The sequence below is a fragment of the Salvelinus alpinus genome, chromosome 12 (assembly GCF_045679555.1).
Source record: "Salvelinus alpinus chromosome 12, SLU_Salpinus.1, whole genome shotgun sequence".
Taxonomy (NCBI): domain Eukaryota; kingdom Metazoa; phylum Chordata; class Actinopteri; order Salmoniformes; family Salmonidae; genus Salvelinus; species Salvelinus alpinus.
The window spans coordinates 36,979,530-36,997,298 of NC_092097.1; the positions used below are offsets into that span (position 1 = coordinate 36,979,530).

Consider the following 17,769-nt stretch of genomic DNA (forward strand, 5'->3'; position numbering starts at 1 on the left):
ATGTTTTGTGATGTGAGCAGGCTTGGATGCCATTACAATACCTGCATTCAAAGGATTAGAATAGAGTCCCTGAGCCAGTGAGGTTGGCCCCATGGGCCCTTGTGTCTGTGCCTGTTTGAGCCATTACTTTGACAGCCTTTCTACACACTTGACTAGCCAAAGAACTAAATGGGTTAAGCATGAATGTTATCTAGGGGACCGGGCAGGTGCAGTTAGCATTCTGCTCAACACAAACTAGACATTCACACTTAGTCACACACTTTATTTTTCTTATCAATGTTTTTTCTGTCATCTTCTCCCTCTCTTTTTTTCTGTTACTTCTATCTCTGTACATAGGCTCTCTCTCTCTTTCTATTTCTCTCTCTCTCTCCTTCCCCTGTTCCATCCCAAATTGCCCACATGAGTCTGCCATGGAAAAGAGGCATTGCTGAATCTTATTTGTCTTGTTACAGACTAGGGGGGCTAGTACAGTACCTCAACTCCCTCTGGAGCAGGAGAGGATAACAGCGCTCACCTACCATATCTGCATCACCATGGTAACAGCTCTCAGGTAGATCTGATCTGATCACTGTGACAGGACATAGCAGAATATCAGAGCACCTTTCACCTGTGTGATATAAACTGTATTCAGAGCACAGAGTTACAGTTGAGCAGTAAGTGTTGATGTCTTTGGAATGTCAGATCTAAGTGTCCACCTTATTGGACCTGCTGCTCTTTCTCTGGGCATAGATGTGTTCATACACTGTCCCGTGGTTGCTATATAGAGACAGACAGACTGGTTTGACTTTAGTTTCATAAGGCTTCCATTTTAAGAACATACAGTATTCGCACAGAGGCAAACCACTTGGACAATGCGAATGTAAGGCTTTATTTGTGCATCTTCAAATGTCAGTATTATTTAGATCCCTGTGAAATATCACCATCACTTTAAAACCATTGAGAAATTACAACACGTATACAAAATGTGTGGAACGACTCACTGTGGAACATCACTGCATGACACTATCAGCAGAGCACAGCCACCACCAATCAAACTCAATGCAACCATTTGAGAATCAGATTAGGTATAATTAGAGTATATATAACAGGCGGTTCACAAACGTGTGTCCACAGTTTTCAATTCAACAGCACAAACTTACTCAAGCATGAAACGATTTGTCATAAAAAATATCAATCATTTTAAAGACACTGTTATACAGAGGAACTAGGGTTAAGCACCTTGCTCACGGTTGTACAATAATGTACATGAATGTGAGCGGAGCCAAACCACTCACATTCACACTATTCACACAGTCTTCTCTCACTTTATTTCCATTTCTGATACATTTTCCAGTCTACTCCGATGTCCTCTTAAAAACTCACTTGCTAAATCCTTCCTTCCCCTTCAGTATGCCTTCTTCTTGTCATCTTTCTCTCTTACAGTCCACCCCTGTAGATATTACAACTTCGTCCACGTGCCCTCGCAAACTTCATATCTGGAAATCTACATGGGAGTGGTGACCTAGTGGTCAAATGTAATCAGCTACATGTAATCTGATCACAAAAAAAGTGTAACTGTAATCAGTTATGTTACCAGCAAAAATATTGTAATCAGGTTAGAGATACTTTTGAAAAAATAGATGATTACTTTTTGGTTTAGGCTAATTTTAAATTCAGAAAGGATGTTTGAGAAGAAAATACATTATGACACCTTGCTGTTTCTCAATGACATTCAATTAAGTTTGTTCCACCTGAGCGAGTCTGACCACAAGTCAGAGACCCCTATGATGACACACCAAATGCGTTTGATGGATCCTTTTAATTTTCTTCAAATGCCTCTTAATGGCAGAGTAATCCAAAAGTAACTGAAGATAATCAGATTACGTTACTGAATTTGGGCAATCCAAAAGTAATGTTACTGATTACAATTTTAAGACAGGTAACTAGTAATTGCAACGGATTTCACTAAGACAGTAACATACCCAACCCTGCTTATGGTCAGGTATCAATATACAAAAGTATTTTCAGATCTAGTTAAGTTTGTAGATGAGGGGAAAATATATATGAAATGTGATCTAAATATCATTGACCAATATGATAGGATTAAGCCCTTTAGAGGTGACATCTCCCTGACTAATGATGATTGGCTGTCCTAGACTGGTCTGTGGCAAGCGGAAGCTCCCTATTGATTGGTTGAAGCTACCTTGGCTGTAGTGCTGCTGGCCAAAGCTCTCCCGTGATTGATCAAAACTAGCCTGCCTGTATGGATGTTGATAGAAGCTGTCCCCTGATTGGTCGAAACTGCTTTGGCTGTAGAGCCGTTGGCTCATCCCATTGGCCCGTCTCCCAGAGGCGCTTCTCATTGGGTACCTCTGGCCAGTCTTGTACCAGCCTGTCTCTTTGAAGACAAACCAGATGTTGCCGGTCCAGAGGATAAAGTTTACAAAACCAAAAACCTGTATAAAGGTACAGAAAGAGGATATTTAGAGTGCATGTTGACGTTTCTTGTCCTGGAGTCAAAACTGAGACAGATATCCCCTTAGATAGGCTAGCTGCAAAGCCAAAATTGGCTATATTGTAAAAATGTATGAAAACAAAAATGAACTTTTTGGTCTTAGTTTAAGGTTATGTCACGCCCTGACCTTAGAGATCCTTTTTATGTCTCTATTTTGGTTGGTCAGGGCGTGAGTTGGGGTGGGCATTCTATGTTCTTGCGCTTTGGACGGGAGCAAAGCAGAAACAGTGAAGGAGTTGATGGGGAGATTGGAGGAGAGAGTAATGAGAGAGTTGCTGTGTTGGTGCATGAGGCACGACATCCACCCGACGGAGCGTGTCCTCGATTTGATGTCACCTGAGTCTGCTCTCCATACTCGTCCTGAGGTGCGTGCTAGCCGTCTGGTGAAGACTGTGCCAGCCCCACGCACCAGGCCTTCTGTGCGCCTCCCCAGCCCTGCAAGTCTTGTGCCAGCTTGGTGCTCCAGACCTCCAGTGCGCCTTTACAGCCCGGTGAGTCCTGCGCCGGCTCTAGGCAGGGTTTCCCCAGTTCGCCAGGAGGACCCAGTGCAGCCTGTTCCAGTTCCTCGTACGTGCCGGGCTAGAGTGAGCATTCAGCCTGGAAGAGTGGTGCCAAGGCTACGCACCAGATCTCCAGTGCTCCCCCACAGCCCGGTCTATCCTGTGCCTCCTCCACGGACCAGGCCTCCAGTAGGTCTCCACAGCCTGGTGAGTCCTGTGCCGGCAGCCTGTCCGGGGCTGCCAGAGTCTCCCTCCTTTCCGGAGCTGCCAGAGTCTCCCTCCTGTCCGGAGCTGCCAGAGTCTCCCTCCTGTCCGGAGCTGCCAGAGTCTCCCTCCTGTCCGGAGCTGCCAGAGTCTCCCTCCTGTCCGGAGCTGCCAGAGTCGCCCTCCTGTACTGGAGTCGCCCTCCAGAGGCGCCACATAAGTGGGCCAAGCTTAAGGTGGAGCGGGGTCCACGTCCCGCACCAGAGCCGCCACCACGGATAGATGCCCACCCAGACCCTCCCCTGTGGGTTTAGGTTTTGTGGCCGGAGTCCGCACCTTTGGGGGGGGGGGGGGGTACTGTCACGCCCTGACCTTAGAGATCCTTTTTATTTATGTCTCTATTTTGGTTGGTCAGGGCGTGAGTTGGGGTGGTGGGCATTCTATATTTTTGTTCTATGTTTTCTATATCCATGTGTTTGGCCGGGTGTGGTTCTCAACCAGAGGCAGCTGTCTATCTTTGTCTCTGATTGAGAACCATACTTAGGTAGCCTTTTCCCACCTGTGTTTTGTGGGTAGTTGTTTTCTGTTTTGTGTGAGTACCTGACAGAACTGTTGCGTTTTGTTCCACTTTTGTTTTTTGTTTCAGTGTTCAGGTTATTAATAAACATCATGAACACGTACTACGCTGCGCTTTGGTCTACTCCTTCTTCCTCAGACGAACATCGTTGCAGGTTAGGGTTGGGTGTTAGGGTTAGCAGTGGTTTTTAAGGTTAGGGTTAGGTTTAAAGTCAGATTTGATGACTTTATGGCTGTGCCAGTTAGTGACCACTCTGCAGAGCTGCCTCCAGAACAAGATTCATGATGAAAAATGCTAACCTGCATTTAGAAATGGGTCTAAACATCAAACGGTCAGATTCAGAATCAGATAATGTTATTGACATAAAACAAATGGTTGCTAAGAATTTGTTGCTGTGCACATCATTTTAAACATCATCAACAATCGTTTGAAGGACGAGCATTGCGTAGGAGTAAACACCACCTGTCTGAAGACAATGGAGCTGACATTGATCAGCATTGGTGTTTCATGCTTAAGGGCTATGTCCCAAATTGCACCATATTCCCTATATAGTGCACTACTTTTAACTAGGGCTCATATAGGTCTGGTCAAAGGTAGTGCACTTCATGGAAAATAGGGTGCCATTATGGACGTCACCAATGACTCACCACAGATGTGTTGAGCTCAGACCAGACTGGGTGGTGGGAAGCTGAACACCGGTTGGCCGGGTATCTGCAGGCAGAGATGAGCAGGAGGACCTGGGTGGGATCAGTGGCTGACTTTACATCAGACAGAGATTTGGCCCAAGCACAGGAACTCACCAACCACATGAAGGCGAATAGCACAGTCACTACAAAGTCCTGGTTAGCAGGGAGAAATGGAGAAGGTTATTATCAGGTTCAATTCGATCGTGAGAGTTGAGGTGTGAAAAACATGATAGGGTGATGTTATAAATGAGGTTTAACTTGCTTCCCGAATCTCAGCGTACATCGTTACAGATGCCATTTGAAAGGAAACACTTTGAAGTTTGTGGAAATGTGAAATGAATGTAGGAGAATATAACACATTAGATCTGGATAATACAAAGAAAAAAAAGATAATACAAAGAAAAACCATGCATTGTTTTGTACCATCGTCTTTAAAATGCAAGAGAAAGGCGAGAAATGTATTATTCCAGCCCAGGCACAATTTAGATTTTGGCCACTAGATGGCAGCAGTGTATGTACAACGTTTTAGACTGATCCAATGAGCCATTACATTTCTGTTCAAATTTGTGTATGGAGACTGCCCAAATGTGCCTTGTTTTTCTGTAACTTTTCAAGTTCATAGCTGTGCAATCTCCTCAAACAATAGCATGGTATTCTTTCACTGTAAAAGCTACTGTAATTTGAAAAGTGCAGTTAGATTAACAATAATTTCATCTTTCTGTCAATATGTCATATGTCATATGTCATATTCTGTCATATGTCTATGTTCTGGTAAATGTTCTTGTTAAATAAAACCTCACGCTAATCGCATTAGCCAACGTTAGCTAACGCAATCCTGTAGAGGTTAACTTCTTAGCGCTAGGGGTCAGATTCTTTTTTTTTTTCAAATAACGTACTCAACGGAAACGGAAATTTTCTCTGGCCCAGATTGTAGAATATGCATATAATTTACCAATTAGGATAGAAAACACTCCAAAGTTTCCAAAACTGTCAAAATATTGTCTGTGAGAAAAACAATACTTATTCTGCAAGCGAAATCTTGAGAAAAAGTAACCCGGAAGTGATATATAAAAAACAAAAACGTTGTTTCCTGGCCTGTCTAACCTCCGTTTAAAGGGGTATCAACCAGATTCTTATTCCAATGGCTTCCTCAGGCTGTGACCAGGCTTTAGACATAGTTTCAGGCTTTTATTTTGAAAAATGAGCGAGATGTTTTCATTTTCTCTCTTAATTAATAGGTTATGCTCCGGTTGAAATATTATCGATTATGTTTGTTAACTTCTTGCAACTATAGGGGGTGCTGTTCCGCATTAGCATATTTGGGTCTCCAAATTAAACTGCCTCGTGCTAAATTCTTGATCGTACAATATGCATATTATTGTTATTATTGGATAGAAAACACCTTCTAGTTTCTATAGAAGTTGGAATTTTGTCTCTGAGTGGTACAGAACAATATCTACAGCACTTTTCATGACAGGGGTCAGATTTCAGAAATTTTTACCCCTGATCTGGAGTCTGTTTTTAAGGCGACAGTGAATGCTATGAAGAAACCGACACTGCCTACGTCTTCCTCTGGGTGTCTGTACGTCATCACGTTTTGAATGGAGTCTATTGCACAATCCCAGCCATTATAAAACCACAAAATGTATAGGGACCGCCCTTTCTCGTCGCGCGCCTGAAGCGTGAAGGACATCGGACTTGCCTCATTCCAAATCGTTGTCTAACCAGCAATATTTCTCCGGTCATGTTTTCAGTCGTTATAGTTGTTAAAAACATCATAATGTAGTTAATTTGAACCGTTTTATAGCAATTTATATCCGTTTAGTGCGATTTTGAGGAATTTCTTTGTTGTGCACTCTGAAACTTTGGACACGTTTTGGGGTCCCGTTCGATCGTTAGTGGATATTTCGAAGGACAGAGGACATCTATCGACCAAAAGACGTTTATAACATAGAAAGGATACATTGCCCAAGAATCTGATGGAAGAACAGCTCAAAGTAAGCAATATTTAATATGATAAATCGTTGTTCTGTCGAAATATTTTAAACGCATATTTCGCCATTTTGTTTGGTATAGCTTCACTTGGCGAACCCTGTATTGAAAAGTAAGGATAATTTTAAAAATGTAAATCAGCGGTTGCATTAAGAACTAATTTGTCTTTCGATTCCTGTCAACCCTGTATTTTTTAGTCAAGTATATGATTAGCTTTCGATTAAACTAGATCACTCTGAAAGCTGACGTTCCTCATTTTGAGGCTTGAGTTGTGACTATTTCCATTGTATAACCACGGTTTTGTATGGCTAAATATGCACCTTTTCGAACAAACTGTATATGTATGTTGTAAAATGATGTTACAGGAGTGTCATCGGAAGAATTCTGAGAAGGTTAGTGAAAAAATTTATATATTTTGGCGGTGATTACGTTATAGCGCTCTTTGGCTGGAATCGATGCTCTGGTAACGTTTGCACATGTGGTATGCTAACTTATCGATTTATTGTGTTTTCGCTGAAAAACGCTTAGAAAATCTGAAATATGGTCTGAAATCACAAGAACTGGGTCTTTCCATTGCTATGCTTTGTCTATTTTTATGAAATGTTTTATGATGAGTAAATTGGTCATACACGTTGCTCTATCTAGTAATTCTAGTCGATTTGTGATGGTCGGTGCAATTGTAAACTGTGATTTCTACCTGAAATATGCACTTTTTTCTAACAAAAACTATCCTATACCATGAATATGTTATCAGACTGTCATCTGATGGGTTTTTTTATAGGTTATTGGCTATCAATATCTTAGTTGAGCCGAATTGGTGATAGCACCTGAAGGAGTAAGAAACTGATGGAGTTAGAATAGTGGTGTATTTTGCTAACGTGTTTAGCTAATAGATTTACATATTTTGTCTTCCCTGTAAAACATTTAAAAAATCTGAAATGGTGGCTTTATTCACAAGATCTGTATCTTTCATCTGGTGTCTTGGACTTGTGATTTAATGATATTTAGATGCTACTATCTACTTGTGAAGCTATGCTAGCTATGCTAATCAGTGTGTGGGGGGGTGGGGGGTGCTCCCGGACCCGGGGTAGAGGCTCGTTAGAGGTTAAAGACAACCTGAGGTTTGATTATATAAAACATTTTAAATGTTTCTACGACCATTTCGGATACTTTTGGGGATTTGTCGAACGGAACACGGCTTTTGTTTTTTCATCATAACGCGCAACCCAAATGGCGTTTTTTTGTGATAAATGTCATATTTATCGAACAAAACGAACATTTGTTGTGTAACGAAACACCCGAAGATTATCAAAGGTAAGCGATTAATTTGATTGCTTTTCTTACTTTCGTGACCAAGCTAGCCAAGCTAATATAAGGCTAAGCTGTTATAGCATTGAAAGCTACACTCACAAAAGCTTGGATTTCTTTCGCTGTAAAATATATTTTCAAAATCTGACACGATAGGTAGATTAACAACAAGCTAAACTGTGTTTTGGTATATTTCACCTGTGATTGCATGATTATAAATATTTTTGGTAATATTTTTTAATCTGATACGTTTGGAAATTTTCATCTTCCTTTCAGGACCGGAACGAGTCTGTAGTTTTCCTCATCATAACGCGCAACCCAAATTGCTTTTTTTTGTGATAAAAGTAATATTTATCGAACAAAAGAAGATTTGTTGTGTAACTGGGAGTCTCGTGAGTGGAAACGTCCGAAGATTATCTAAGGTAAGCGATTAATTTTATTGCTTTTCACACTTTCGTGACCATGCTAATTTGGGGCTAGCTGATGTAGCATTGAAAGCTACACTCACAAAAGCTTGGATTTCTTTCGCTGTAAATTTTTTTCTCCAAAATCTGACACCATAGGTGGATTAACAACAAGCTAAGCTGTGTTTTGGTATATTTCACTTGTGATTGCATGATTATAAATATTTTTAGGAATATTTTTGAATTTGGCGCCCTGCAATTCAGCGGTTGTTTAGGAAAGTGAACCCGTATTCGGTATCCGTAGCGCAGAAAAGTTAAGGGAATGAATACATTGAATTAATAAATGAACACAACAAGAAACAGGAACAGCGCACCAACATGATACAGAAACAGAAACAATGATGACTGGGGAAGAAACCAAAGGGAGTGACATATAAAGGGCAGGTAATCAAGGAGGTGATGGAGTCCAGGTGAGTGTTATTATGCACAGATGCGCATCGCGCTGGTGACAGGTGTGCACCATAACGAGCAGGCTGGTGACCAAGAAGCCGGAGAGGGAGCACACGTGACAGTATCAAGAATATGCATATCCTTGCTTCATGTCCTGAGCTACAGGCAGTTAGATTTGGGTATGTCATTTTAGGGTCCAATCCTTAGGAATATGGAAGAAAAGAGCAGGAGTAACAACAACGTACAGCTAACTGCAATTTATAAAATGCCACAATATACCACACCTTTCAGGTAATAATCTTGTGAAACACATTTCTCTATATGTTAAGCTACCGCTGCCTTGTAAATTATTTAATTCAATGTATCTCAATTAATAGACACATTATACAAATCAACTCACCACCAACGGTCCTCTGTTACCCTCACGATACTTGTTCTGGTAGTAGATGTACACTACGGTGGCCATCAGGGAATAGAGGAAGGCAAAGACAGCCACGGTCACAAAAAACTGAGCTGAGGAGGAATAGTCTCCTACTAGGAAGATGCTCTCCTGTCTGTTCCTCTCACACAGCGTGGGTTGGAAATGGACCTGCTGTAATCTATCAGATGACAAGAACAAGGACATGGTCACAGTTAGAGCCTTTTATTGAGAAGAGTGAGGCTCTGATCACAGGTGGGTGAGAATGAGGTGGAGAATGTCATGACCATCATCATGCAAGTCATTATCATAGTAAAAACAGCTACATGAAGACAGATGTCTTGCTGTAGCTATGTCGTCAGTAAAATGTCTCTCATCAAAACTCAATGTGTTAGAATCCTAATCACCTGTTACAGTAGTTTCCATTTATTTTATTTAACCTTTAATTATACAGGTTAGTCATTGAATTCAAATTTTGTTTACAAGAGAGATCTGCAGTTATGCCATCTGACCTATAAAATAACAAAGTCCTGCATAATGTTAGGGTATGTCCAGGTAAAAGTAAGGTATGAGCAGAGTGTTTGAACACAATAATTTACAGAAAGTAGAGATAGACCCTGCTGCTTCTTGATTCATTCAAAAAAATACAAACAATCTATTTTAAAGAACAAAAGTCTTTCTTGGTATGGAACCCTTCCATTACGAATGGAATCTGACAGGCTTTAAAGGTAGCGATTGTTAAACTGAGTGAAATAAGTTCCTCCCACTGATCTGAATGAACCTGCGATCTTCAGAGAGACAGAGAGAAGAGAGAGGAGGGAGAGAGGAGGGAGAGAGCTAGAGGTAGAGGTATATATATTCCTCAGAATCACTGTATGATGCTCAGGAGTCTCAATTATGAATCTCTCCCCTGATCATCAAGAGTCTTTCCACATTACTCTAAACCTGAGCTGAAAGGTTTAAGGTCTTCAAGGGAACAAGTAGATACATGTGAGATACTGAATGTGTAAATAAATGAATGATTTCTGGGGATCAGACACAGGCTCCGACACAATTGTCTGTCTGACAGCTCCAGCTCCATATTCCATCATCTTTCAATCAAAAACATTATTTTTTTTATAGATGGAAAATCAAACTCAGCCTCCACACCTCCACCCTATCTGTCAAAACACATTTACAGACGGACAACACTGTCATTGTCTCACCAAGGCTATATCCCCACATGCACAGTAGATTACAATACAGAGTTACTTAGTGAAGTGTTGTTGAGTGTTTATCTGGATAATGTTACTTGTCTCTCAACGTGATATACCCATGCATGTGACATGTAACATTGACATGATCCTTTTACTCCATTTTGCACATTTTTGCAAATAACAGCATGTATTACCTGAAGGGATAGGCAAAGTTTACTGTGATGCTAAGGTTGCTCTGGCTCTTGTCCAGACATTCCACTCTAACCCGCAGGTGACCAGAGTACCCTCCACATGTTGCAAATGCACAGATGGCAAAGATCTGGAAAATAAATATATTATTAAACTCCTACTCATTGAGCATGCTAGACATCGACTGTGTTCCAAATGATACCCTATTCCCTATATAGTTGGCAAGCTACTTTTCACCAAAAGTAAAAAGTAGTGCACTACACAGGGAATAGGGTGCATTTGGAATGCAGTTAATAGTTGCTCCTGGTCCCTCCTTTCCTGTCTGGTCCTTTACAAAACTGCTAAAGCAACAGCTGGACCTAATGAGCCCCAAAGGAGCGTCTATATCAACACCCTGACAGATGCTGCCTTTGGGAAAGTTATCATGTGTATGATGTATGCTGTATGGTGTGGATATATGGTGGAATGAGCGTGAGACTGTTGATGGATCCTAAAATCAAATAAAAACTGCTCTTGCCAGTAGTGGAGAGTGTGGTAAGTTGTGCCAAAATGGTAAGTTGAGCCAGCCTTGTTTCAAGGAAACCATACACAAAATGAATCATTTGACCAAATATTTAGGAAGAGGTCATGTGTGGAAACTACATGGAAAAAGTGGTAGGCAATTAGGTCCAAAAAACAGATTTTCAACAAGTCAAATAAATGTATTGTATTAGATGTTTCATGATGCTTGTACCTAAGCCAAAGTAAATCATTTTAAGATTGTTATACATCAGTTGGGGTCTCTATAAGCTTCAATAGGAGGTCCTACACCTAGCATGAAAGTGCAGCCTTGTAGCTGTGTGGGCTAAAATAGTAAAAATGTTTGCCTTGGGGTCAGTTGAGCAGATTGAAGTGTTTTATTCCCAGACGTAATGCAAAGAATTATCGCTGGGATATGAGGCAACAACAGGGACTGTGTTACAAAGTGTTTGTTAGGCAATGTTTTAGGGATAGCCCCCTTTTTTTCAATTTTCACCTAAAATGACATACCCAAATCCAACTGCCTGTAGCTCAGGACCTGAGCAAGGAAATGCATATTCTTGGTACCATTTGAAAGGAATCACTTTGAAGTTTGTGGAAAAGTGAATTGAATGTAGGAGAATATAACACAATAGATCTGGTAGAAGAAAATACAAAGAAAAAAACAACCGTTTTTTTCTACCACCATCTTTGAAATGGAACAGAAGGGTCCCCCATTGAGCCATCACTCTGGTTCCAATTCCGATGGTGTCCAACAGATGGCAGCGGTGTATGTGCAAAGTTTCAGATGGATAACTTGAAGTATGAGCAAACTACATGACATTTAATGTGAAGTCACCCAGGTACATTTGAGCAAATCGTGAATGAGACATTTACATTCACATTACATTTTTCTGCAAGAATATCGTCAAATATGTATACATTGACTTTGATGTAGCTTTTCCAGTATTAGTAGTCATATTATAAGTTCAACATTTGCAAAACACCCAGTTTTCATAACTTCGTAACTCTCCATATTCTTATAAATGTTGTCCAAAAGGAAAAAGCTTGCTATCGCACAAGGTTAGCAGCTACATTTAGCAACAAATACGGGGTTTGTATAAAGCCCAGCTCATTGCCTATCTAGCTAGCTTTGTTTGACCCCGATTGGTGCTAATTTGACAAAGTTACAGTCAATCAAGTGAAGACCGCCCGCGTCATCTGCGTGCCATGAAGGCGTCGCTCTTTGACCAAATTTGGTGTCCTATAGGATATACTACACCCCTAATGATATAGTGATATACCCCATACCCAGTGTAAATTGTGCCAAGACATTACTTTTTTGGAACAAGCTATGTTTTCAAAACTCTAATGTTTACATGAATTCTGATTATGGGGATACACAACATCCTGAAATACTGTATATGTAGATAGAGACAGAGACAGAGACAGGGACAGAGAGAGAGACAGGGACAGAGAGAGAGACAGAGACAGAGACAGAGACAGGGACAGGGACAGAGACAGAGACAGAGACAGAGACAGAGACAGAGACAGAGACAGAGACAGAGAGACAGAGAGACAGAGAGACAGAGAGACAGAGAGACAGAGAGACAGAGACAGAGACAGAGACAGAGAGATTGTTTCTCTCAGATTGTTTCTAAAAGGTATACATACAGCCAGACAGTTGTTGTGTAATCTGATCAGATCCAAAGTGTTTAAGACCACATCTAATTGAGTGTGTGTGGCTATAATTATAACTAAAAGTCATTGATTAAATGTATTTACCAAAAAATTATGAATACGTCTGTTGTCTGCAAACATCCTGTTAATTCACTCATTCATATTCAAATGGTAAAAGGATGCATTCTAAATTGTTACAATCATTAATGATACATTATAACTAGTATAATCACTAATACACCATTGAATTCTAGACTAAAACACAGCTGTTAACAAAGTATCCTCTAAATACAAAGGCTTTTTGGTTTCTGTGTTAAAAGACGAACAGAAAGAGAGAGAGAGGGAGAAAGAGACACAGATAGAGAAAGAGAGAGAGAGCCAGAGAGAAAGAGAGAAAGAGAGGGAGAGAGAGAGAGCGAGAGAGAGGTGGTAGAGGAAAGCTAATCTCGGCACCATATCTATTAAGCAGACTGATGATCAAGGTTTGGGATTGATTTTCTTGAGAACAGCATTATGGAAACAACTGAATAATTTAGAAATGGGCTGACTGCAAACAGTGAGCCACCTACTGTGGGTTAGAGGGTGGGCAGAGCCTCAGAGAGTGACTGAACCTGTTGGAATACTGCACATGCCACACACAAACACACATGCATATGCATGCATGCATGCACGCACAAACACACACACATGCATGCAACAAACACACACACATGCATGCAACAAACACACACACACACACACAAAAACACACACACACATCCCAAAGGACTGCCCTGGGAAAAACAGTTGACAAAATTCACCCATCAAACATAAATAATATTCCTTACAAACCAAATTGAAAAAGAAAGTATTTTAAAAACACATGTATCACATACAATAGCCTATAGAACACACCCCTGCTTCATAACTAAATAATTATAATGCTGGTTTAATGAGGAATGTACTTACCTACAGTCCAAATATGAAAGAAACAACTACTTACCGGAGCAAATATAACCATACACATTTAAAAAGCACAGTGAACAAGTTCTACTCCACAAAAGGGTGTTAGCAGCTTTCTCCTCATACTAATGCACTGTCACTAATGTAGATGATTCAAAGACAGAGAGCAGAGAGAGGGAGAGAGAGAGAGACAAAGAGAGAGACAGAGAGCAGAGACAGAAAGAGAACAAGAGAGAGAGCACATACTAATGCACTGTCACTAATGTAGATGGTTCAAAGACAGAGAGCAGAGAGAGAGGTAGAGAGAGAGACAGAGAGAGAGACAGAGACAGAGAGCGAGACAGAGAGAGAGAGAGCAAGACAGAGCGCGCAGGAGAGAGAGAGACAGAGAGAACAGAGAGTACAGAGTGCGGAGGTTGCCTGAAGGGGGGGGGGGGGGGCGACAAGATATCTGAAGGGAGGAGAGGAAAGAGCAGAGGGAACTATCTGGGGTTGGGGTGGGTGTTAGGGAGTAGGGTAAGTAAAAGGATGTACTGTAGTGCAGAGCTCCTCTCTAGTATAACTGTGTGGCTCTGCTCCTCTCTTTGAGGACAGACCTACCTACAGTACCAGACACTCCGGTAGAGAACACATTAACAGAACTATGAGGATTCCCCAGAGAAACAGAGACAGGTCATTTACCATGCACCACACACGTGTCTATGACAAGATTCGTCAGACATACTTTCCACTGGGTAATCAAATCAAAGTCAAATCAAATGTTAATTGTCACGCGCCGAATACAACAGGTGTAGCCCTTACAGTGAAAGCCCTTAACCAACAATGCAGTTTTAAGATAAAATTATTGTTAAGAAAGTATATACTAAATAAACTGAAGTAAACAATAAATAAAATGAAAAAATATATATTATAAAATAAAAAATAAATAGTTCAAGAGCAACAATAAAATAAAAGTAAGCCTACAGTTGAAGTCGGAAGTTTAAAACACCTAGGAGTTGGAGTCATTAAAACTCGTTTTTCAACCACTGTACAAATTTCTTGTTAACAAACTATAGTTTTGGCAAGTCGGTTTAGGACATCTACTTTGTGCATGACACAAGTCATTTTTCCAACAATTGTTAACAGACAGATTATTTCACTTATAATTCACTGTATCACAATTCCAGTGGGTCAGAAGTTTACATACACTAAGTTGACTGTGCCTTTAAGCAGATTGGAAAATTCCGTAAAATGACTGCATAGCTTTAGAAGCTTCTGATAGGCTAATTGACATCATTTCAGTAAATTGGAGGTGTATCTGTGGATGTATTTCAAGGCCTACCTTCAAACTCAGTGCCTCTTTGCTTGACATCATGGGAAAATCAAAAGAAATCTGCCAAGACCTAAGAAAATACATTGTAGACCCTCCACAAGTCTGGTTCATCATTGGGAGTAATTTCCAAACGCCTGAAGGTACCACGTTCATCTTTACAAACAATAGTAAGCAAGTATAAACACCATGGGGCCATGCAGCCGTCATACCGCTCAGGAAGGAGACGCGTTCTGTCTCCTAGAGATGAACATACTTTGGTGCGAAAAGTGCAAATCAATCCCAGAACAACAGCAAAGGACCTTGTGAAGATGCTGGAGGTAACAGGTACAAAAGTATCTATATCCACATTAAAACAAGCCCTATATTAACATAACCTGAAAGGCCGCTCAGCAAGGAAGAAGCCACTGCTCCAAAACCGCCATAAAGAAGCCAGACTACGGTTTCAAACTTTACATGGGGACAAAGATCATACCTTTTGGAGAAATGCCCTCTGGTCTGATGAAACAAAAATATAACTTTTTGGCCATAATGAACATCGTTATGTTTGGAGGAAAAAGGGGGAGGCTTGCAGGCCGAAGAACAACATCCCAACCATGAAGCACGGGGGTGGCAGTTTCATGTTGTGTGGGTGCTTTGCTGCAGGTGGGACTGGTGCACTTCACAAAATAGATGGCATCATGAGGTAGGAAAATGATGTGGATATATTGAAACAACATCTCAAGACATCAGTCAGGATTTTAAAGCTTGGTCGCAAATGGGTCTTCCAAACGGACAATGACCCCAAGCACACTTCCAAAGTTGTGGCAAAATGGCTTAAGGACAACAAAGTCAAGGTATTGGAGTTGTCATCACAAAGCCCTGACCTCAAGGTGTGGGCAGAACTGAAAAAGCATGTGCGAGCAAGGAGGCCTACAAAACCTGACTCAGTTACACCAGCTCTGTCAGGAGGAATGGGCCAAAATTCACCCAACTTATTGTGGGAACTTGTGGAATGCTGTCCGAAACGTTTGACCCAAGTTAAACAATTTAAAGGCAATGCTACCAAATACGAATTGAGTGTATGCAAACTTCTGACCCACTGGGAATGTGATGAAACTAATAAAAGCTGAAATAAATCATTCTCTCTACTATTGTTCTGACATTTCATATTCTTAAAATAAAGTGGTGATCCTAATTGACCTAAGATAGGGAATTTTTACTAGGAATAAATGTCAGGATTTGTGAAAAACTGAGTTTAAATGTATTTGGCTAAGGTGTATGTAAACTTCTGACTTCAACTGTATATACAGGGGGTACCAGTACAGAGTCAATGTGCACGGGCACAGGTTAGTCGATGTAATTGAGGTAATATGTACATGTAGGTAGAGGTAAAGTGACTCTTTATAGATAATAAACAGAGAGTAGTAACAGTGTAAAAATGTGGGGGCGTTAGCTTTTTCAGGAGTCTTATGGCTTGGGGGTAGAAGCTGTGAAGAAGCATTTTGGACCTAGACTTAGCGCTCCTGTACCACTTGCCGAGGTCTTGGATGACAGGAAGCTTGGCTCAAGTGATGTACTAGGCCGTACCCACTACCCTCTGTAGTGCCTTGCGGTCAGAGGTTGAGCAGTTGCCAAACCAGGCGGTGATGCAACCAGTCAAGATGCTCTCGATGGTGCAGCTGTAGAACTTTTTGAGGATCTGAGGACCCATGCCAAATCTTTTCAGTCTCCTGAATAGACGTTGTCGTGCCCTCTTCACGACTGTCTTGGTGTGTTTGGACCATGACAGTTTGTTGGTGATGTGGACACCAGGGAACTTGAATCTCTCAACCTGCTCAACTACAGGTCCAACTTTACAATGTTTTACCTAATCATGATCATGATGAAAGCTAATTTGTGTTTAAGATTTAAAGAAAATACATTTAAAAAGCCACTTGTCTTTTCCTATTAGCACTGACTTTGCTGATAAATACTTTGTTAAGGGAAAATATATCTGATACAATTGTGATGTTGTATTTTGTCTCACCTAGTTATCTATCTTAAGATAAATGCACTAATTGTAAGTCACACTGGATAAGAGCATATGCTAAATTACTAAAATGTAATGTGTAGATACCGACATTGTATTACGCAACACAGAATTCTGATAATCCTTTTCATTTCCCATAAACACACTTACCAAATATTTAACAAAAACCAATTACAAAGCTAAAGCTTTCAGTGCCTATTATTTTATTTCATACTTATTTTTTCAAAGTAAAAAATCAACAAGGTAGTAAGATAATATGGATACGGTGAACCATAGGATAACACCTGAACTGCTTACAGTTGTACAGCCACACTGATCATCACTATTACCCTGTTGAAGGTATAGAGAGTTGGGGAGCTGTCCATGGTGGTGAAACATGTACAACTCTATGACAGGGAATCAGATAAAAGCTTATTTAAACTGGTAAGTATCTAACTCCAGTCCAGAGATAAACAAGCGGGGAGATGTAAAGTAAAGATGAAAGGCTCTCAGATGCTTGGACCCAGATAATAGATGACAGTGTCTGGCAGGGTCTGACTCTCAGCACAGAGGGAGAGAAGCCTTGTGGAGAATATCAAGGGTTGGAGTCCTTGAATTTAATGAGTGTTTCTGGTATCAAAGTGATAGATGCATATTATCTGTATTATCTGTCAAATCTTTTTGAATCTCTAAGTGTAGTACCTCCTTTATAAACCTGATAGTGGACAATACTATGGTTCCTTGGGTTGGAGTCCTTGAATCTAATGAATGTCTCTAGTATCATAGAGATAGAGATGCATACATAAATACAAACATACATACATACTGTGTCTCTATCTCTATCTAGTTCTATAGTCCCCTTCTATAGAACCTTGATAGTGGACTATATGACACACCCACTACCCTTTTTACTATGACCCAGTTTAACATCA

The 17,769-nt window shown here is 40.6% G+C and overlaps 1 protein-coding gene across 1 annotated transcript; it reads right to left on the reverse strand.

Annotated features, from left to right (window-relative positions):
- Positions 1–849: 849 nt before the first annotated feature.
- Positions 850–13,919, reverse strand: LOC139536035 (synaptoporin-like). The gene is made up of 5 exons (XM_071336139.1): positions 13,579–13,919; positions 10,424–10,548; positions 9,016–9,214; positions 4,423–4,614; positions 850–2,435 (listed from the first exon to the last, which is right to left on the reverse strand). Exons 1-5 carry the CDS (start codon positions 13,600–13,602, stop codon positions 2,055–2,057), a joined length of 921 nt encoding a protein of 306 aa, XP_071192240.1. The 5' UTR covers positions 13,603–13,919; the 3' UTR covers positions 850–2,054.
- Between the last annotated feature and the right edge of the window lie 3,850 nt (positions 13,920–17,769).